This window comes from Notolepis coatsorum, assembly GCF_963971535.1.
Source record: "Notolepis coatsorum genome assembly, chromosome: 2".
Classification (NCBI taxonomy): domain Eukaryota; kingdom Metazoa; phylum Chordata; class Actinopteri; order Aulopiformes; family Paralepididae; genus Notolepis; species Notolepis coatsorum.
The window spans coordinates 223469386-223492624 of record NC_140166.1 but is presented as its reverse complement, the minus strand read 5'-3'; the positions used below and the strand labels follow the sequence as shown (position 1 = coordinate 223492624).

The 23239-nt window shown below is 44.7% G+C and overlaps 1 protein-coding gene across 1 annotated transcript in view; it reads left to right on the top strand.

Moving 5' to 3' along the window:
- Positions 1–23239, top strand: part of tecpr2 (tectonin beta-propeller repeat containing 2) — a gene marked incomplete at both ends in the record, with an annotated part of 98068 nt that overhangs the window by 69366 nt on the left and 5463 nt on the right. Inside the window, 3 exon segments of the mRNA XM_084308564.1 lie at positions 19017–19165; positions 19881–20022; positions 21449–21598. Of these exon segments, the coding sequence (XP_084164690.1) occupies positions 19017–19165; positions 19881–20022; positions 21449–21598 (441 nt within the window).

The following is a 23239-nucleotide window of genomic DNA, read 5'->3' as shown; positions in this document are numbered from 1 at the left end:
AAAGACAAAATAAAAATACCCATGCATTTAGCATTTTTATATTATATGTTAGATTTAGATTATTGGATTAGATCAGGGGTGGGCAACTTTGTATATGGTGAGGGCCACAAAATGTCCACAATCAATCTGGGGGGCCGCATTGTTTATCGGCAGTCCCGCCAGTAGTACCCCATCACTCAAATAGCCCTAATAGTCACAAGGTATATAAACAATTATAATTTGTTGTAACTTTGTTTTTATTCCATTTCAAATGCATTTAGTAATGCAATTTCAACTTTATGAATTTATAAACAGCTGAATTTAAAAGTATTGCTGTGTAACCCCAAATATATACAAAAATTATCAATTATAATTAAGGCTTCTAATAAAATAAATGTATGAACTTAAAGCCCACTGCTCAACAAACACAAAGCAGCATTCCTGCTGCATTTCACTACAACAGTAAATCAAAAGTGCAATAATAAATGATTTTGTTAAATGTATAAACTTTTATCCTGCTACTAAACAAAACATTATAACACTGAAATGCATGTTATGGATATGAAGCACTCAGGAATGTTTTGTTTAGTAGCAGGATAAAAGTGTATACATTTAACAAAATCATTTATTATTGCACTTTTGATTTACTGTTGTAGTGAAATGCAGCAGGAATGCTGCTTTGTGTTTGTGTTATTAGTGTTATCTGAACACTACAAAAGTAAACAAGTAAAGTGCAAGTAAAGTAAAGTGCAATACTACATGCCTCCCATTGACCCTTTATCAAACTGGCATGACATTCACCCTCGCCCCACAGTGGGTCAATAATGGTTATAATAATAATAATAATAATAATAATAATAATAATAATAATAATAATAATAATAATAATAATAATAATAATAATAATAATAATAATAATAATAATAATAATAATGGTCCCCTCTCTACACCTCTCCATCATCTCCCCCCCTCTCTACATCTCTTCATCATCTCTTCCCCCCTCTCTACACCTCTTCATCATCTCCTTCCCCCCCTCTACACCTCTTCATCATCTCCTCCTCCCCCCTGTCTTTAATGAGACACTTGTGGTCTCTCCATTTGGCGCACAATAGCAGGAATGTCAACTTCAATGTTTGTGCATGCAATCTGCATCAGATGAAATAATGTTTCATCCGACAGCCTGTTTCTCTACTTTGACTTGATGTGCTTCATGTTTGAGAAATTGCTCTCACATATGTATGTGCTCCCAAACATACTGGCCATAGAGAGGGCAAAGTCCCTGAGGAGTGGGAAGCGGGGCTCAGGTAGCAGTTTCCAAAACGAAATTCCCCTCTCATTTCTCTTTGCTTGAAAAAAAGGATCTGACTGTAGCTCGCACAGTTCAAGCTGCAACGGTGGGGGCTGCTCTGACACCGTAGCGGTGAGGGGGCCGGCAAACAGCGCTATCCGTGACTGCATGCCGTTGAAATCTTCAAACCGATCATTGAATTGCATTTGCAGTGTTTCAATGTCGCTCCTGTACTTTCCGACGGCTCAGCCATCGGATTTCTGTGTGTAGCTGCAAGTCGCCATAATCAGTGTCCATCTCTTCCAAAAAGGAGACAAACTTTCTATGGTTTAGTGACCTGTTGCCTCCACGAATTAGATTGGTAACCTTCGTAACCAAATCCATAACATGGCTGTAGTAGTCAAGCTTCTTGGCACAGAGAGCCTCCTATATCAGATAAAAAAAAAAGAAAAACTATTTAACGACTCTCGCACATAATTTGACTACACTCGACTCGCATTGGTCATTATAGTGACCCACAATAGATGGAAATTATGTTAGCGAACTTACCTGATGTATAATGCAGTGCAGCATTGGACACTCAACGCCACTCTGCCTTAGAAGCCCGGCGAATCCTGTGTGTTTTTCTTTCATTGCCGGTGCTCCATCGGTAACAACAGCCGACAGTTTATCAAAACCCCCATATTGCTGCACGGCACTTTCAACAGCGTTTCATATGTCCACACTAGGGCTGACCCCTATTAGTCAAATAGTCGACTAATCGATCGAAAGGAGCCGTAGTCGACTGCCAACTCTTCTTAGTCGAATACAATACAAAAAAATAAAAAAATAAAAAAATATTATAATTTCTTTTTTTCTTTTTTTTTTTTTATTGGCCTGGGGCCGCATGGAACGTCGGTGAGGGCCGCATGCGGCCCGCAGGCCGCCAGTTGCCCCTCCCTGGATTAGATTATATATTGCATATATTTAGCAATGAGATATTATATGATTTAGATATGAAATATGATTAATTGAAAATGGGGGACCCTGATGTAAACAAGACGAAAGTCTTTCTCTGGTCTACATCCCCTTAACAATTGTATGTATTGAGCTGTACTGTACCCATTCTGCAATATGTTAATAAAGTTTTAAATCAATCAATCAATCAATCAATAAATAGCATTTTAGCATTTTTATGAAACTACTGTATATTTGTATGTCTCTAAATGTTTTGATGAATTGAAAATGGAGGACCCTTATGTAAAAAAGCCGAAAGTCTTTTTCTGGTCTTCATCCTCCAGTCAGTCCACTGTTGTTGTATTGAGCTGTACTGTATTGTACCCATTCTGCAATCGTTAATAACGTTTTCATTCATTCAATCGTTCAGCTGGCAACAGAATAATTTTGATTGACAGTCGAGTCTGCCAATTACGTCACACCGCTTGCACCCGCCCTGCTGTTCTTAGCACCAATCGGCAAGCGCTATGCGTTTTTTACTTTCCGCTCTGTCCTCCATTGATTTTGACGAGAGCTCAGCTCAACAACAACAGCTCCCCGCGGCCGACGACTGATTACCAGCGCACCGCAGCATGACTAAACAAGCCATAATGATTTTACTGCAACGGATGTTATAATAAAAGCCTTTCCATACATCTGTCTGATTGAAAAGTTTATTAACAGACCGCAGAATGGGCACGCACAACTCAGCACGGGCTGAGATATGAACAGTCATGTTTGCTATCTATGTCGTCATCGGACGTTGCTATGTTTGGGTAAATACGCTGATGTTATTGAACGTGTAACTATATAACGTTAATGCCACAAAACAAATGCCTTTGTTAATAATAAGTAGTAACTTTGATGCAGTAGTGTGTGTGGGGGCGGCGTTGTTCAAACGTTTGAACGGGTGTGGAACGGGACGCGGCACAATCCTCTTGGGCAAAACATCACGATATCCACGATACGTTAAAAAAGTGTATTGTTAATGAACTGTACCCGATATTTATATAATATCGTCATATCGCCCAGCCCTAATCTGGGCCCACCTGTACCAGGTGCTGGATTTGACCTTTTGTTTAGTGCTTGAGGCTCTTCAATCAGGCGCAGGCCCTGACGGTTAACAACATACCAGCTGAGATCTCTGAGAGGCCCAGGCTAGAAGAATGTGTTGACACCATTTCGATGCCGTAGGGGAAAATAACATCCAGGTGAACTGCATGGTGTCAACTAATTCTTCTGGCCTGGGCCTCTCACAGATCTCAGCTGGTATGTTGACAGTCAGGTACTGCACCATTTTCACCAGCCGCCACTGCAGGGCTGTACGCTAAGCTTTTTCACTAGGGGCACACTTGCCCCTAAATGAGAAATTTAGGGGCAAAAAATTTTTTTTTAGGGACACATTTTTAAATAACAATTTTACCATTATTTATATCGATTGTTTTTGATTTAAAAAAAAAGAAAAAGAATTATTTTATATAATTTTTTTTTAATAAAATATATATATTATATAATCATACTTGTAGTTGTATTATCTGCGAGACATCGCCACCACGCAACAAGTCTAAATGCTCGCTATATGCAACCAGCTCCACTGTCTGTGTGTACTCGAGTAGCCTCCAGCTACGGCCAGGATTCCCCGGAGCTGCAGCTGGACCCTATACTGTAGCCTCCAGCTACGGCCAGGATTATCCGGCGCTGCAGCTGGACCCTATTGACTATATTCAGCGTGCCCTCAGCTCGAATACGCATCGACTCAGTGTTATAAGACATTGATATCAGGAGCTATCTGAACTATTTAGTTTAATGGGACGTTTCGTTTTGAACAGTAAGCTAACGCGAGCTATCATGCACTACTAGACTTACTGGAGCATTTGTTGATAGCTATCAGTAGCTAGCCGGCTGGCAGGCTCACCGAGGTCCCAGTGTCCCACTAGAGACTAGTGTTTACAACAGCCACGGGTGCTGGAGGAGGAGGAGCAGCAGACGCCGCAGCTCTCTCCGTGTGTCTGAGTTCAGTTCAGTTCGGCTCACTATAGGAGGTCGAACGCGTCGAAAATATGAAACAATACTAACTTTACTTTTCTTCATAGCTAAATCAGACAGTCAGCCAGTCTATCAGAGTGAGTGCTCAGTCGATTGTTCCCGCTGATCATACCTGCTGAGTGCTCACTGCTCAGCTCGCGTGAGTGACGTCATCACGTCATCACACGCCTTGGATAATTTAGGAGTGAAATGCGAATGCAAGGCTTGAAAGCACTATTCGCAAGCCCGCCCCCAGATAATATTTACCAATCGCAACGGCCAATTAAAGGGGCAATTTGCAACGATATCATCGCAGTGTACAGCCCTGCACTGATGGTAGACTTTTTCCACAGCTCAGGGACTGTGTAACTCTCAATAGAACTTTTGAAGATGGGGCACCAAGCCTCCGTTAGCTCGGCTGCTTAAGCAGGAAGGAGGGCAAGCCGTCTGGGCCCACAGATCTCTTGGTCCCTGCCTTTGTGAAAACTGACTGTACCTGTTTTGGGTACATTTTCACAAAATCAACAGAGACAAATTCAGAGAGTCATGCGCCATCAAAGGGGAAGTGTTCTGTGCATCAAATCTGAAAAAGAAGTCATTAAGTTCATTAGCTCTGGGGGACTTCCGGTTGTTTGCGACGTTCTGGTGAGCAGCCACATGAAAGAGCTCCCGGTCAATGGATATCAAAAAAAGGAAGTAAAACAATTCAAAACGAAATAAAAAGTGAAGATTCGAGGACAAAAGAAAGAAGGAAGAATGAACACGAGGACAAATGAAAGAAAAGCAACCCCAGATGAAGTAAATACACAGATGGAAAATACTCAACACGAGGCAATGATACAACAGGTAGAACAAGCTAGCGGGACGCTGAATGTCAGTGCAGAGAAGCTACAGGCTAACATACAAACTAGCTTACAAGCTAACATAGAGGCTAACCAGGCCACCACGCAGATTGGATTAGGAGCAATGCGGAGCATACAATGTAACACTGAAAAATCCAACGGAGGTGGCAATGAAGCGTCGGAGCTATGTAGAAATAAAGAAAATTCAGAAAAAGAAAGGAACCAGGTCCCAACGGCATGCAGGAGGCGGCGAGGGACACGGTGCGGAGAGGATGGAAGGTGCCGGGAGGGGAAGGAGAGAGGCCTACGCTGACACAGAGGATGGGAATAGATACAACAGAGGAAAGATAATTGAACAGTTACCCCAAAAAGTATAAAACTATAACACCAGAATTTGGAATAATTAACACTATGATTTACAATACACACGTTATAGACAAACGATTTGAAATTTATTTTAAAAAGGGACACGCTGATTAGGAAACATATTGGGGAATAATACACGATGGACTGGTATGAAGGAACTGCAGGATTACACGTGACACACAATACAAATGAACATGAACATAAGAAAGACGGATTCAGAGCATTGACCGGGAGCTCTGAGGCCGTCCACAGAACGAATGTTGGACTTATATAGTGCGCATTTCGCCACTAGGGAGAGCCACTACTCCTCACCCTTCCAACGGGGAACAGAGGGATACGACTAAGATCCTCTAACACCATGGGAGCGCCAAATGTTGTCTTTTTTCTTTGAGTTATGTTAGAATCTGAGTTATGTTAGAATAGCAGTTGCTTTAAATGTGCACATGGACATTTGTGAAGGACAAGAATAAAAAAAAATTTGGACATGAAGAGAGGCTTGGGGAATCTCCATTCAATGGGGATATCTCCGTCACTAGGGGGGGGCTTCTCCAATAGGAGAGCTGATTCCCCTCCAAACCGCCAACAGGGGCAAAAAGTGCTAACCATATAGCTTACTTTATTTTCATTTCAGTTTTATTTTTTAAGTCATGTTAACATAAATGTATATAGTGATATCGGTGGCATGGGAGGTACAAAAGTGGGCAGGCTGAGTTCAGTGGGGGGGGGGTGTTGGGGGGAGGGGCCATCGTTCCGGCGGTTCGACCCGGGAGAGGGGGGGTCTTGCGTGTTGTGGGATCGGTATGGGCCGCCGTGGCCGGGGCGGTCTGGTCGCCGGGCCGGGGGGACACCAGGCTTGGGGTCGCGGGGGGTCGGGGGGCCATTGAGTCGTGGTGCTTTGGCCTTCTGCGGGCCTGGGCTTGGGGTTCTCGTTGGCCGGGAGCCTGTTGGTCGGGCGGGCGCGGGTGGGGGCTCTGGGTGCTCGGCTACGCGCATGGTGGACCAGGATATGGGGGTGTTCTGTTTCTCGGGGAGGAGGGCGGGAGGGAGGGGTTTCTCTTATGGGGGTCAGAGCGGCTGAGCTTTGCCCAGTGGGGTCTTGTGTGTTGCGGGGTCGATGTGCGTGGGGTGGGGCTCTCTGTGACATGGGAAGTAGCGGGCTTGGCTTGATGGGGGGGGGGGTCCCCTATCCTCTCCTCTACTGGGCCTGGCCCAATTGATTCAAGGAACCCGTGTCGCTGGGGGCCCGGCTCCGCACGTATCGGCCTAGGATATGGGGGAGTTCTACAGGCTTAGCTCGGGGGGGGGGGCATCGTTTCCGCGGTTTGGCCCGGGAGAGTCTGGTCTTGTATGTTGTGGGGTCGTTGTGCGTGGGGTGGGGGGCTTGGTGACATGGGAGTTAGCGGGCTTGGCTCGGTGGGGGGGGGGGGGTACCACCCCTCGCTCCTCTACTGAGCCTGGCTCAATTAAATTCAAGGGACCCGTGTCTCTGAGTGCTCGGCCCCGCGTGGGACGGACCTGGGATGTGGGGGAGCCCTATTTCTAGGGGGAGATGGCGGGAGGGCGGGGCCCCTCTGATGGGGGTCTGGGAGGCTGAACGCAGCCATATTCAAGGGGCCCATGTTAGTGTGTTGTTATGTTATTGATGTCATTGTAGGTATTGTCTAAGTGTTGTATGTCTGTAAATGTGAATACAAATTTAAGTATAAAAAATTAAATTCATTAGCTCTGTTCCCGTCATTTAAGGTAATTAGCTGCTTTTTGTTAGAGTTCATGTTTGTTGTTTTCTTCAGAGTTTTGTTTGTTTTGTCCATAGATCTGAAGCTCTGTTCAGTTTTAGCTCCGTGTTTTTCCCTGGATGTTCTCAGCTGCAAGTTGATCTCTTTCTGTTTCTTTTTCCGCACCTGCCCGGTCCTTGTTTATGTGGGCCCACTTCTTATTGTTCATACAGGCCTCGACCTCTTTGTTGATGTGGGCCCACTTCTTATTGTTCATACAGGCCTCGACCTCTTTGTTGATGTGGGCCCACTTCTTATTGTTCATACAGGCCTCGACCTCTTTGTTGATGTGGGCCCACTTCTTATTGTTCATACAGGCCTCAACCTCTTTGTTGATGTGGGCCCACTTCTTATTGTTCATACAGGCCTCGACCTCTTTGTTGATGTGGGCCCACTTCTTATTGTTCATACAGGCCTCGACCTCTTTGTTGATGTGGGCCCACTTCTTATTGTTCATACAGGCCTCAACCTCTTTGTTGATGTGGGCCCACTTCTTATTGTTCATACAGGCCTCGACCTCTTTGTTGATGTGGGCCCACTTCTTATTGTTCATACAGGAGAGAGAGTAGTGTGGCAGTGAAAGGGTTAAGGTGTCAGGAATGTCCTTACGGAGCCACGTCTCCGTTAACACCATGATACACGACTCCCTATATTCATGGCTGTGGCGTGTACCTCACCTCACTTTGCTTCTTTGAATTTTTCGCCAAATGAGTGAATCCACTTCCTGAATGTTGGTTAGTGGGAATTGTAGTTCTCTTTTGTTCAGAAGGCTAAACACCACAAACTAACAGGGTGGAATGCAATTTTGGGGACACACAGTAAATTCAATAAAAATAATAAATAACATTAATTTATCCATTTATATACAGTATATTTATAATTAAAGATTTTAACTTGAACTATATGATAATAAAGGTATTTCAACTTATTTATAATTATATTGCAAATGTTTCTAATTGAAACTGAACATTTGCTTTGGGGACATTGTAAAAAGGGGTGTATGTGCCTAAACATTTTATTTAAAATAATATATATATATATAGTAAATGCATTTTTGCAACACTTTGAGCGCCGGCTATTATCCTCATCCTGTAGTAAATGCGCCACGCTTTAAAATATAGGCATTTTCACTGTGCGTCGCGGTGTTTGCAGGGCTATATCTATAATATAGCTATGGAGACAATACTATGGCTCATTTGACAGTAACTATCCCTCGTCCAACATGTAAAAAAGAAATGTCATGTATACGCTTGCGTGTTATCCCGTGGTGAATATTGCATAGTTTTAGAGTGATCCTGGCTAATTCCTGGAAACTGCGTTATGGAGCGTTATGTGAATTTTGCTAAAGGCGTTCGCGTTGCTCGCCTGGACATGTTACTATTTCCAAATCAAAGGTATATAATAGGTATGTTTCATCATGAATTCATCAAAGGGGGAGGGGTCGTTTTTTGATGCTCTGATCGTCAGCAACGGCATTTTCTTTTAATACTACATACGTTGATCAGCTGGATCGATGTGAAATCATTGTTGGATCAAAGTAGGATTGATGTCTTATAGTCCTTACCTTTGATCAGGGTTATTCCAAAAATAATATTCCAATTGTCTGATCGCGATTTCCAGTATTGATGTCCATCGGGTCCCTGACATGAAGTGGCACAAGATATGCCTCAAGTGTGCTGAACGCGTTTTAAAGTGCTTGCATGAAGCGATTCACTTGGCTTGGTCTAAATTCTCCGCCTGGATTACATTAGATGTGACACACAGTCTGGAACAGGGTTTCAAAGGGTAGGCGATACTGCCACCTAGCAGGATCTGGCCGGTATTGCACTCTCTGGGTCTCAGTATGGCTTTCAACGGTAACATAGAGGTCCGTGACACTGCATAGATTATTAAAAAAGGAAAACGGACCAAATCACGTATATATACGTGATTGGCGTTCAACGGTTGGCGAGCAAACACTTATATATGCGTGAATGGCACAGAATGAGTTAATGTTATAAAGAGGACCTCGATCTATAATAAAAGCCTTTCATTATAAACATGTGATTCATTTTAAGTAAGATATAACAAGTTATATCCTGAGGAAAAGTCACCAATAGCCAGGAATGACCCAGGTAGTCACTTCAAACAAATACACACAGTCCAGCAAAGTCACTATATTGATAGTAGTACATGCCTTCATGCACTCGAGAACACACAGTACATTCTAGAACATCCTGAATGTTCCCCTGAGGTGATTAATAGAGCAACACTTGACGCGATACAGTACACTTCCAGGCACACACATTCTGGCACGCGGAAGCACACACATACAACAGAACACACACACACATACGACAGAACACACACACACACACACACACACACACACACACACACACACACACACACATACAACAGAACACACATACAACAGAACACACACACATACAACAGAACATACAACAGAACACACACACACATACAACAGAACTCACACACACACACAACAGAACACACACACATACAACAGAACACACACATCGGTAGCATGCAAATACACTCCCACATGCACATACACACTACAATACCTGGAAATAATTCGGTGTGCATCCAGATAATTCAGGTACGCAGTTGGTTGCACAGACACACACACACACACACACACACACACACACACACACACACACATATAACGGAACACACATGGCATGCAAATAAAAAAATTGCATTTACTGTTCACAGAAACACACGCACACACGTGCGTTCCCCGGGGGTCGTGGGCGTGGCCTGTTCCCTGGGGGTCATGGGCGTGGCCTGTTCCCTGAGGGTCGTGGGCGTGGCCTGTTCCCCCGGGGGTCGTGGGTGTGGCCTGTTCCCCGAGGGTCGTGGGCGTGGCCTGTTCCCCGGCAGTCATGGGCGTGGCCTGTTCCCTGGGGGTCATGGGCGTGGCCTGTTCCCCGAGGGTCATGGGCGTGGCCTGTTCCCCGAGGGTCGTGGGCGTGGCCTGTTCCCCGGCAGTCATGGGCGTGGCCTGTTCCCAGAGGGTGGTGGCAGCAGGCCAGCAGTGTGAATGTGTAATCAGACTAGAGATTAGAGTGACGTAAGAGCCTGCAGCTCCAATGAACTCTAGCTGCTGAGCTGCTGTTTAGTTCAAGTTTCAAGTTTCTTTATTAGTTGTCATACAAAAGTACAGAATACTTTTATATAAAATTCTTCTTTCTGTTTTGCTCCAGAGATTGTGCTAGATAAAAATAGATAAGTATAAAATAAGTATAATAAGTATAAAATAGAAGTCAAGTATGTATACAAAAGTGTTCAATATATACAATGCAGAGTAGAAGTAACTGAGTTACAATACAATATACTATATGCTATACAGTACAATGCAGAAATGGGATGAGGTACAATTTAGGTACAATTTACAGTGAGGTGTGTAATGAGGTATCAGTTGTAGTGCAAATTCTTTACCAATAAATATAAAGTGTGTTAAGTGTCTAAAGTGGGTAAAGTGGGTGCTGCAGTGAGTTGTTACCCTTTAATAGTCTTCTCAACCATTTGGAATAGCACATTTTTAGTCACTATCTCTCATTGAAAAATGTGTTAAACTTAACTGAGCCTTATTGAGCCATCTCTACCATTCGGTTCACGTATGCTATGCCAAAAAAATCCACTAGATGGCACTCTGCTTTTTGACAGTAGCCTTCTCACTCAGTGTGCTACCAGCAAGTTAGAAACTGAAAAATCTCTCCTGACATGTGAACTGTTTTTGGCTGGATTTTCAAAGGTAAGCTTAGTTTTTTCAACATATTATATCATCTAACACATTACTTAACATAATTATGTAACTTGATGCAACACAAAAATGTTTTATATGGGTCAAATATTTCTTTTAAAAGTTGCTCTACCAGACGGCTGAGTGGACAATTTATGGTAATATTTTGCATGGAGAAAAAACTCAACTGTTTGGTAACAGTTTGGTGAAGTTATGCTAATCTCATTCAAATTGACTATTTTCTATTGAATAAAAACACTTCTGTTGATGCATTATTGTTAATATGTTACATTCATAGTGTTATTATACTGATTATGTATGATTTTTGTAACGAACATGCTGACATTTATATATAATAGTGCATTTTCTACCCCCTTCTGTTTCTGTGTTTTACAAATACCGTACTTTCCGGACTATAAGCCGTGGCTTTTTTCCCAATTTTTTTACCCTGCGGCTTATATAACGGTGCGGCTTATATGTGACTCGACGTGACCAAACTTGAAAATGTAAACATCTAAATATTGCTTTTTTTACTGCATTGAAAGGTTATTTATCTGTTCCCTTATTTGCTAAACTTAATACAACTTGTAAATGAGTTAATGCTTGTTATTTGTCCGACAGTATTGTGTCCCAAAGCTAATTACATATGGTAATTAAACATTAAAACACCTGCGGCTTATAGTCCAGTGCGGCTTATATATGTACACATCATTCAATTTAGCTGCTGCGGCTTATAGTCAGGTGCGGCTTATAGTGCGAAAAGTACGGTAATAGATGGATGTTAAATTATTTTATGGTTCAAGGCGACAGGGTTTTCTGGCCCTTGTACCAGAAGATCCTCAAGACTCTGAGGCTGATCTGAGTGATTATTATGACATAATAGGGGATCCTGATTATCTGCCCAAACAAGCAGAGGTGATTGGGGATCTTTCCTTTGAATCTATGGATGAGGAGATGCCCTCAACAAGCACATCTGCTAAGAAGAAGAAAAAAGGGAAAAACACCCTAAAAACAGTCAACATGGAAGAGCCGAATGACCCCCCTGACCCAAGGTCACCCCCAGGCACAAAGAAGAAGAAACTGACGAATGAAAGAAAAAGAGGCCAGGAGAATCTGGAAGCATGTAGATATTGAGGAATTCCAGGTTCCTGACTCAAGTTGTCACCCCAGATGCTGTCAAGACACCCTTCCAGTACTTCAAAACACTCTTCACTGATGAGATGATTCATCATATTGCTCACCACACTAGGCTTGGGCGGTATGACGGTATTACGGTATACCATGATATTTCGAAAATCCCACCGGTATGATTCTCAATACCGTGACGTCACAGACTGCTATTACACTGACACGGAGTTGATTGTAGTGCACAGCACGCGCCAGCAGAGGGTTACGTGGCTATCGTTCTGTGAGCTAGCGTTGGTACCTGGCTGGTGCTGGCTAACTGGTTATCGTTCTGTGAGCTAGCGTTGGTACCTGGCTGGTGCTGGCTAACTGGCTATCGTTCTGTGAGCTAACGTTAGTACTAGGCTGGTGCTGGCTAACTGGCTATCGTTCTGTGAGCTAGCGTTGGTACCTGGCTGGTGCTGGCTAACTGGCTATCGTTCTGTGAGCTAACGTTAGTACTAGGCTGGTGCTGGCTAACTGGCTATCGTTCTGTGAGCTAACATTGGTACCTGGCTGGTGCTGGCTAACTGGCTATCGTTCTGGGAGCTAACATTGGTACCTGGCTGGCGCTGGCTAACTGGCTATCGTTCTGAGAGCTAACGTTAGTACCTGGCTGGTGCTGGCTAACTGGCTATCGTTCTGAGAGCTAACGTTAGTACCTGGCTGGTGCTGGCTAACTGGCTATCGTTCTGAGAGCTAACGTTGGTACCTGGCTGGTGCTGGCTAACTGGCTATCGTTCTGTGAGCTAACGTTAGTACTAGGCTGGTGCTGGCTAACTGGCTATCGTTCTGAGAGCTAACGTTAGTACCTGGCTGGCGCTGGCTAACTGGCTATCGTTCTGAGAGCTAACGTTGGTACCTGGCTGGTGCTGGCTAACTGGCTATCGTTCTGAGAGCTAACGTCGGTACCTGGCTGGTGCTGGCTAACTGGCTATCGTTCCGTGAGCTAACGTTGGTACCTGGCTGGTGCTGGCTAACTGGCTATCGTTCTGTGAGCTAACGTTAGTACTAGGCTGGTGCTGGCTAACTGGCTATCGTTCTGTGAGCTAACGTTAGTACTAGGCTGGTGCTGGCTAACTGGCTATCGTTCTGTGAGCTAACATTGGTACCTGGCTGGTGCTGGCTAACTGGCTATCGTTCTGTGAGCTAACTCTGTAACAGGAATTTAGGTTGAAGAAAGTGCACTTTTAGGTTGAAAGAACGGCCCTAATGTCAACGTGTTTCAATATAAGCGTTATGTATGGTGATAACGAGTATATTGTTAGATTTCCTGGCTATGCTTTTGATGGGCGTTTTCCACTTCCCAGCCATCGAGGACAACTGGCATCCCGAATCACATATCAACGTGATAGCTGATATCATGCCGAAGAGGAGATTCATGCTGTTACGCCGCTACATTCACTTCAATGATAATCAGCAGTATGATGGCAGCCCTGACCGATTTGACATAATCTGGCCCCTTTTTGAGATTTTTCGTAAGCAGTGTCTCCTCATCCTATCCACTTACAAACACAGTGTGGATGAAGTCATGGTGTCATATGAAGGCACATGGGCTGGCACTCTCGGCCAGTACATTGCCAATAAACCTGACAAGTGTGCCTTCAAGGCATTCTGCCGTGCCAGTTCATCTGGCATCATCCATGACCTACTGCTCTATCAAGGGCTGTCCACATTCTTCAATGTTGATGATAGAGCAGGAGCTACCTCTAGGGAGCAAAGTGGTGACGACGTTATGCAAAACCATAGTTTGGGACATGTCCCTGTGGGTCCTTTTTTGTGAATTTGAGAGGGGTAAACAAATAGAGGCCCCATACCTTTTTTTCTTTTTTTTATCGACTTTTTCTCCTGTTTTTCTCTGATTTTCTCCCATCCCAATTGAGTCGTTATGCCAATTCCCCCCTCCCCTTCCTGGTTGTTGCTCGCATGTGCCCCCCCCACTGGTCGGTCTAGGGAGTCCTGAAGTCTATCAGATGACACATAGGAGACAGCCAGCAACCTCTTTTCACCTGCCAGCGCGGACTCTCATTGGTGAAGTGTAACGCGTGGGAGGTCACACTACCCTCACCATCTCCCTCCCTCGCTGTGCAGGCGCCCTGACCGACCTGTGTAGGAGTCGTTGTTTACAACGACCAGAATACCACCCCACCGGCTTCCCTCCCGCTGACTCTGCCCATTGAGCCAGTATGACGGCCGGCCAAGCCGGAGGCAACGCTGACAGCCGGATTCGATACCGGTGTCTCTTGCATTGGTGATGAGCGCTTAGACCGCTGCGCCACCCATACCTTTTTGAAAACACATGTATCGTTCAAAGTGATTGAATTGTGCAAGTGAAGTGAAGTTCTTTTGATAATTTACACAGACCAGTTGAGAAGTACTGTAGGTACTAGTTCCCTTCCCATGGGTACTTTTTTGTGATTTTGAGAGGGGGAAATACATACAGTAAAGTCCCCATATGTTTTTGACAATACAACTGTGTCATTTCAAGTGTTGGAAGTCCTTTTGATAAAATAAAATGTACTTGACATGACTTGTTTTCCAGTAATTTAACTTTTTCTACTTACTTGCTTACTTTTCTTGTATGTGTAGGTATTAAATTATCATATAATTGTTATTATACATGTTGTTTATGTGTTTGTTTAAAAAATAATAAAAAAATAAAATACAAAAAAATAATTGTTATTATACATGTATCATTATGTATTAGGTATGTTTACCATCAAGCAGCATCTCAACCATTTGGTAGTGGCGTATATTTAAAAAACTGGGGGGTCTATAAAAAAAATAAAATTAGATTCTTGTTAATAGTGCCCCAATAACATAAAAAATACAAAATAATAATTTTTACATAGTTGTTTTCTTGGAGTGAACATTAAAGTGAGTGTGTGCGTGTGGATGTGTGTGCTGTGAGTGTATTTGATGGTTGTTACATAGTGTTATTGTCATTTAGCATCCTGATGGCCTGAGGATAGAAGCTCCTTCTGAGTCTCTCTGTGGTTTAGGTGTGTTCGGTGTTTCTGTTTAAAAAGATCACTGTTCTGAGACCTGTTTAGTGTTTCTGTTTAAAAAGATCACTGTTATGAGACCGGTTTGGTGTTTCTGTTTAAAAAGATCACTGTTCTGAGACCTGTTTGCTGTTTCTGTCTAAAAAGATCACTGTTCTGAGACCGGTTTGGTGTTTCTGTTTAAAAAGATCACTGTTCTGAGACCTCTTTAGTGTTTCTGTTTAAAAAGATCACTGTTCTGAGACCGGTTTGGTGTTTCTGTTTAAAAAGATCACTGTTCTGAGACCTGTTTGGTGTTTCTGTTTAAAAAGATCACTGTTCTGAGACCTGTTTAGTGTTTCTGTTTAAAAAGATCACTGTTCTGAGACCGGTTTGGTGTTTCTGTTTAAAAAGATCACTGTTCTGAGACCTGTTTGCTGTTTCTGTTTAAAAAGATCACTGTTCTGAGACCGGTTTGGTGTTTCTGTTTAAAAAGATCACTGTTCTGAGACCTGTTTGCTGTTTCTGTTTTAAAAGATCACTGTTCTGAGACCTGTTTGCTGTTTCTGTTTAAAAATATCACTGTTCTGAGACCGGTTTGGTGTTTCTGTTTAAAAAGATCACTGTTCTGAGACCTCTTTAGTGTTTCTGTTTAAAAAGATCACTGTTCTGAGACCGGTTTGGTGTTTCTGTTTAAAAAGATCACTGTTCTGAGACCTGTTTGGTGTTTCTGTTTAAAAAGATCACTGTTCTGAGACCTGTTTAGTGTTTCTGTTTAAAAAGATCACTGTTCTGAGACCGGTTTGGTGTTTCTGTTTAAAAAGATCACTGTTCTGAGACCTGTTTGCTGTTTCTGTTTAAAAAGATCACTGTTCTGAGACCGGTTTGGTGTTTCTGTTTAAAAAGATCACTGTTCTGAGACCTGTTTGCTGTTTCTGTTTAAAAAGATCACTGTTCTGAGACCTGTTTGCTGTTTCTGTTTAAAAATATCACTGTTCTGAGACCTGTTTGCTGTTTCTGTTTAAAAAGATCACTGTTCTGAGACCTGTTTGCTGTTTCTGTTTAAAAAGATCACTGTTAGACCTAATATGCTGACTAAGGTCAGGAGTAGGTGGTTAGCATGCCTCTGTGTATTACAGTATTACCATGGAAACGCAAACTTTTCCGCCTGTGCGGTCCGTCGGCCGACCGCAAATGACATAATGGTCATAAATCAATATTTCCAGACTGTTCTATAAAACTAGCGATTTCAATTTGAAACGTATTCATTCATTTTGAAACATCATGAACATGTCACAACAGCATTTAGAATGTATATTATCATCAATACGTTCGTTTAGGAATAGGTTAAAGTGTTATACGAACGCGGGGTGTTATATAACCGAGCCTTAATGTGCGCGGTTGCACTGTTCATCCACATGCAACCGGGTTTTTGGAACACTGCAACCGTGTTCTTTTACAACCGGAGTCCAGGGTGAAGTTTTGCACGCATCCCGGTTGCGTGTGGACATAGTAACCGAGGTTATTTCCAGTGTTTACAGCAGAGCTGTCCCAAGTAGCTGCGGCTACCAACTAAGCTCATGTGTTGTCAAGTTATTGTTATAAGGAACCCAGTCCAAACTACAACAGTCTGCATCCCCTTAACAATTGTTTGTATTGAGCCGTATTGTATTGTACCCATTCTGCAATCTGTTAAATAACGTTTTCATCCATTTATTCTACTAGCGTTAACGTTACTACGTTAATGTACGCTAGCCTCAATGCTAACTATATAAATGGAAAATTCCAATCACATTAGATCTTTTTGTGAGACTAAACTCTCCGCTCTTGGTGGTAAATTGTGTTGATGTTGATTTTGTTTCATCAACAAATTAGGCAGAACACGCAGTGAATGTATCCTTTTTTGTTTATTGCACTTTTATTGCACTTTGTTTCTTGCTGCAAATAAATGCTATGTTGCTAAATGGTTCACGCGAGGTAATTTAAAGATGGTGGGTTTCTGTTTTTGAGCAGGACGTGTAGTGATAGTTCAACCCTTCTGATTGGTTGAAAATTGCCTTCATGTTTGAACTACATCGCCACCTACTGCTTTGGCATTGTACTACATGTATATACATCACTGTGCAGAGTTTAAACCAGTCGTGTGGACAGAGTTATTTTTTTTTTAATAATTACCAAAAAAAAGCGTCAAAAATACCCGTGATCGTGTGGACTGGGCCTAAATCCAAACTGAACTCTGGCATTTGAAAGATAATATATGTATATATAAATGTGCGAATTGGCTATAATAAGGTAATTTATAAGCCTGCTATTCTATATTCTATAATAATATTTCAAATTGCATTTGTCCGGATGGGAGAATTCAGTACTGTATCTACAGAACCTTCTGTTTAATCATCTTCCCTTTATTCATTTCCTTCGATTTATTTGTACACATGATCTCAAGAAGGTACTGAACGATATTCTTTATTAGCATGGTGTCATTCACTGTCAAAGATGCAAAGAAAAATCATAATTCATATTCTCCTTTGTTTCATCACAATTTAAGCAAGGCTAGTAATAGACACAATATTTCTGACACTGGAAATACATTCACTACATTCAATACATTCACTTCCATAGATGTCCCTAGATACCAAGAATATGAAAATGGACCTTGTAGAAGTGGAGCAATATTCCATTTACTTTTCCATTTATTTTAGGCGGATTTTCAGAAAATAGGCTCCGGGTGGAAGAGATTAAATGGGAATGAGGTACTTTCAACATTGAAATAATGTTTTTTTTTTTTTTTTTTTTTTTTTTTTTATAACTCTTTATTTTGGTTAATTTTCTTTTGTTGCAACTATGTTAGGGGACTGCATATAGGGGACTCACTGCATATTGTATATTTGTATTTGTATCTGTTACTGTGACTGTTTGTCTGTTTACATTACATTAGCTTACCTTATCTTATCTTACCATACCGTATCTTACCTTACCTTTCTATTGATAAAGTGTCCTCATGAGACCAGATTTTGAGGAATGCGATGATGATATATTATATAAAAGGTCAAACAGAACCAGCTCAGCTCACCAACCTTTTTGTTTAGTTGTATTTATTTAATCAGATTAGCTGCTCTGAGATCAGATCTCTTCTATCGAGTAGAAAGACCTTGGCACAACTCAGCAGCACATCTCGTTACAGAACACAGAACAACATCACGTCACCGAAACAATCTCAATCTCCTGCCGTACGGCCTGATAAAATATGATTTGTCATCAGTGTTTGTCTCTCACGTCTACTTGCTATCTATCACTACAAAACAAGGATACACCCTATCGCTACAAAACAAACAAAGACGAGGATCTTGGGGGGGGCAGGTGGCGCACGGAGATTACGTCCGTCACCAACACCGGGAGACACTGGATTCGCCTGTTCGAATCCAGCTCCCGGTGTTGCTATCAGCTTGGCTGGCCTCTCACACTGATACAATTGGCTGTATCAGGGGGTGGGAAAGCTGAAGGGTGGGTCCTGGGCGTTGTGGACAGCGACCCCTACAGTTCGGTCGGGGGCGCCTGCTCAGCGAGGGTTGGAACTGAGGAGAGATAGTGTGGCCTCCCACACGCTACACTCTCCCCGGTGAGAACCTGCGCGGCCAGGTTGGCCTGCCCCAGGCTGCACATGCGTCGGAGGAAAGCATGTGACAGTCTCCGGTCTCCCGGACCAACAGTAGGGGAAAGTACGCAACAACCAGGAAGGGTGGGATGGGAGAAAAAATCGGGAAAAAGGAGGGGAAGAAAGATAAAAAAAAAAAAAAAAAAAAAAAGAGGATCTTGCGGATAACCACTTTAACGTGGTGTTTCTTCTTGTCTTGTGTCCTCTAGGTCCGGTGCGTCTCCTCAGCGTGTCGTGCGGCAGTCAGAACGTCTGGGCCGTGGACGGGTACGGTATGCTGTACTTCCGGGTCGGTACCCAACCGCTGAACCCCAGCATGATGCAGCCCGCCTGGATCTGCATAGAACCTCCTGAACAGGTACCACAGGGCTGACCAGTACAACCAGACGGACACTGTTGACCACTAGGAGCTGACCAGTACAACCAGACTGACACTGTTGACCACTAGGAGCTGCCCAGTACAACCACAGTCTGACACTGTTGACCACTAGGAGCTGCCCAGTACAACCACAGTCTGACACTGTTGACCACTAGGAGCTGACCATTACAACCACAGTCTGACACTGTTGACCACTAGGAGCTGCCCAGTACAACCAGACTGACACTGTTGACCACTAGGAGCTGCCCAGTACAACCACAGTCTGACACTGTTGACCACTAGGAGCTTGATTGATGATTGATTGTATTAAAACTGTATTAACAGATTGCAGAATGGGTACAAGACAGTACGGCTCAATACACACAATTGTTAAGGGGATGCAGACCAGAGAAAGACTTTCGTCTTGTTTACATCAGGGTCCACTAGGAGCTGCCCATTCATTCATTCATTCAAGTAGACCAAAACAAAAACTGTAAACAAAGCGGGGCTATTTTGCCTAGAGGTTGCCGTTTTGACGGCATTACACAATTCTACCTTTAACATTCAATACCTTGCAAACCAAAATGCGTTCGCACAAGAGGAGATAGTGAGATGGTGTGCAAAATATAAAGGTGGGCATTGTTTGTTTTTGTGTGAAGTGTCCCTTTAATTAAAAGAAAAACGAAGCGACTGGTGCGTGGTGTTCCTCTTGCAGCCTGTAGGGGTCCACCTGCTCAGCCTCCACACCAGCCCCAACGATCGGCTGCTGTGGGGCGTCGACAACCGAGGGGGCGTGCACGTCCGCACGGGCATCAGCGACGAGATGCCCGTGGGCACGGACTGGGAGCAGGTCCCAGGTGGGTGAAGCTGCTTACTGTCTCCTGTGTGAAGAGTGACTGAGGTCTCACCATGTGATGTCATCACCACACTAGATATATGACCAGAGGTCCCACCATGTGATGTCATCATCACACTAGATATATGACCAGAGGTCCTCCCACCATGTGATGTCATCACCACACTAGATATATGACCAGAGGTCCCACCATGTGATGTCATCACCACACTAGATATAGGACCAGAGGTCCCACCATGTGATGTCATCACCACACTAGACATATGACCAGAGGTCCCACCATGTGATGTCATCACCACACTAGATATATGACCAGAGGTCCCACCATGTGATGTCATCACCATACTAGACATATGACCAGAGGTCCCACCATGTGATGTCATCACCATACTAGATATATGACCAGAGGTCCTCCCACCATGTGATGTCATCACCACACTAGATATATGACCAGAGGTCCCACCATGTGATGTCATCACCACACTAGATATATGACCAGAGGTCCCACCGTGTGATGTCATCACCACACTAGATATATGACCAGAGGTCCCACCATGTGATGTCATCACCATACTAGATATATGACCAGAGGTCTCACCATGTGATGTCATCACCACACTAGATATATGACCAGAGGTCCTCCCACCATGTGATGTCATCACCACACTAGATATATGACCAGAGGTCCCGCCATGTGATGTCATCACCATACTAGATATATGACCAGAGGTCCTCCCACCATGTGATGTCATCACCATACTAGATATATGACCAGAGGTCCTCCCACCATGTGATGTCATCACCACACTAGATATATGACCAGAGGTCCTCCCACCATGTGATGTCATCACCACACTAGATATATGACCAGAGGTCTCACCATGTGATGTCATCACCACACTAGATATATGACCAGAGGTCCCACCATGTGATGTCATCACCACACTAGATATATGACCAGAGGTCCTCCCACCATGTGATGTCATCACCACACTAGATATATGACCAGAGGTCCCACCATGTGATGTCATCACCATACTAGATATATGACCAGAGGTCCCACCATGTGATGTCATCACCATACTAGATGACCAGAGGTCCCACCATGTGATGTCATCACCACACTAGATATATGACCAGAGGTCCCACCATGTGATGTCATCACCATACTAGATGACCAGAGGTCCCACCATGTGATGTCATCACCATACTAGATATATAACCAGAGGTCCCACCATGTGATGTCATCACCGTACTAGATATATGACCAGAGGTCCCACCATCACCGTATTTCCCCCTGGAAAACCTTGTTAACATCTGCAATAAGAATATCTATACATCATCTGTTTTTATCTAATACGATAACGCGTGTGCGTGCGTGTGTGTGTGTGTGTGTGTGCGTGTGCGTGCGTGTGTGTGTGTGTCAGGCCTGCAGGCGACCCAGCTGGTGTTGAGTATGAGGACAGTGTGGGTCCGCTGTCCCAACGGAGAGGTGGCTCGACGCTACGGCATCACAGACAAGAACCCTGCTGGGGACTACTGGAAGAAGATACCTGGGGTGGTGAACTGGCTGACTGGTGAGGGGGGGGGGGGGGGAGAGAGAGGGGGAGGGGGAGAGAGGGACTACTGGAAGAAGATACCTGGGGTGGTGAACTGGCTGACTGGTGAGGGGGGGGGGGGGAGAGAGAGGGGGAGGGGGAGAGAGGGACTACTGGAAGAAGATACCTGGGGTGGTGAACTGGCTGACTGGTGAGGGGGGGGGGGGGGGAGAGAGAGGGGGAGGGGGAGAGAGGGACTACTGGAAGAAGATACCTGGAGTGGTGAACTGGCTGACTGGTGAGGGGGAGGAGGGGGGGAGAGGGAGGGGGGGGAGGAGGGGGGGAGAGGGAGGGGGGGGAGAGAGGGGGAGGGAGGGGGAGAGGGACTACTGGAAGAAGATACCTGGAGTGGTGAACTGGCTGACTGGTGAGGGGGAGGAGGGGGGGAGAGGGAGGGGGGGGAGGAGGGGGGGAGAGGGAGGGGGGGAGAGAGGGGGAGGGAGGGGGAGAGGGACTACTGGAAGAAGATACCTGGAGTGGTGAACTGGCTGACTGGTGAGGGGGGGGGGGGAGGGGGGGGGAGGAGGGGAGAGGGAGGGGGGGGAGGAGGGGGGGAGAGGGAGGGGGAGAGGGACTACTGGAAGAAGATACCTGGAGTGGTCAACTGGCTGACTGGTGAGGGGGGGGGGGGAGGGGGGGGGAGGAGGGGAGAGGGAGGGGGGGGGAGGGGGGGAGAGGGAGGGGGAGAGGGACTACTGGAAGAAGATACCTGGAGTGGTCAACTGGCTGACTGGTGAGGGGGAGGAGAGGGGGGAGAGGGGGAGAGGGAGAGAGGGAGGGGGAGAGGGAGGGAGAGGGGGAGAGGGAGAGAGGGAGGGGGAGAGGGACTACTGGAAGAAGATACCGGGAGTGGTCAACTGGCTGACTGGTGAGGGGGGGGAGAGGGGGGGAGAGGGGGAGAGGGAGGGGGAGAGGGGGAGAGGGAGGGGGAGAGGGGGAGAGGGACTACTGGAAGAAGATACCTGGAGTGGTGAACTGGCTGACTGGTGAGAGGGGGGGGAGAGAGAGGGGGGAGAAGAGAGAGGGGGAGAGAGAGGGGGGAGAGAGAGAGGGTGGGGGGAGAGAGAGAGGGTGGGAGAGAGAGAGAGAGGGGGGAGAGAGAGAGGGGGGGAGAGAGAGAGAGGGGGGGGGGAGAGAGACGGACGGACGGACAATGTTTAATGTGTGCGTCATACAACAGGGATGGACTAAATCAACACAGTTTTACATTCCACTTGCTTTCTTTCTGAGAAGGGGAGCGGTTCAGGTAGGACTCAGGAGAGACCGTTTTCTCTGGGTTTCACTTACTGCCGCTTCAAGGTGTGTCTGATAAACCTGACTCTAGGTTTCACAATGAGTACAATACAGTACGGCTCAATACACACAATTATTGTTAAGGGCATGCAGACCAGAGAAAGACTTTCGTCTTGTTTACATCAGGGTCCCCCATTTTCAATTCATCAAGACATTTATGACATACTACAAGATATACAAATATACAGTACTGTTTAAGAGAAAGAGATCATAAAAATATATATATACATTAGAGAGGGAAGAAACTGTACATTGGAGGGTTTGGACATTTACCGGGGCCAGTTTCTAATTGCAGCCACCCGTAGGTGCTCTTTGAGAGCGGTTTTG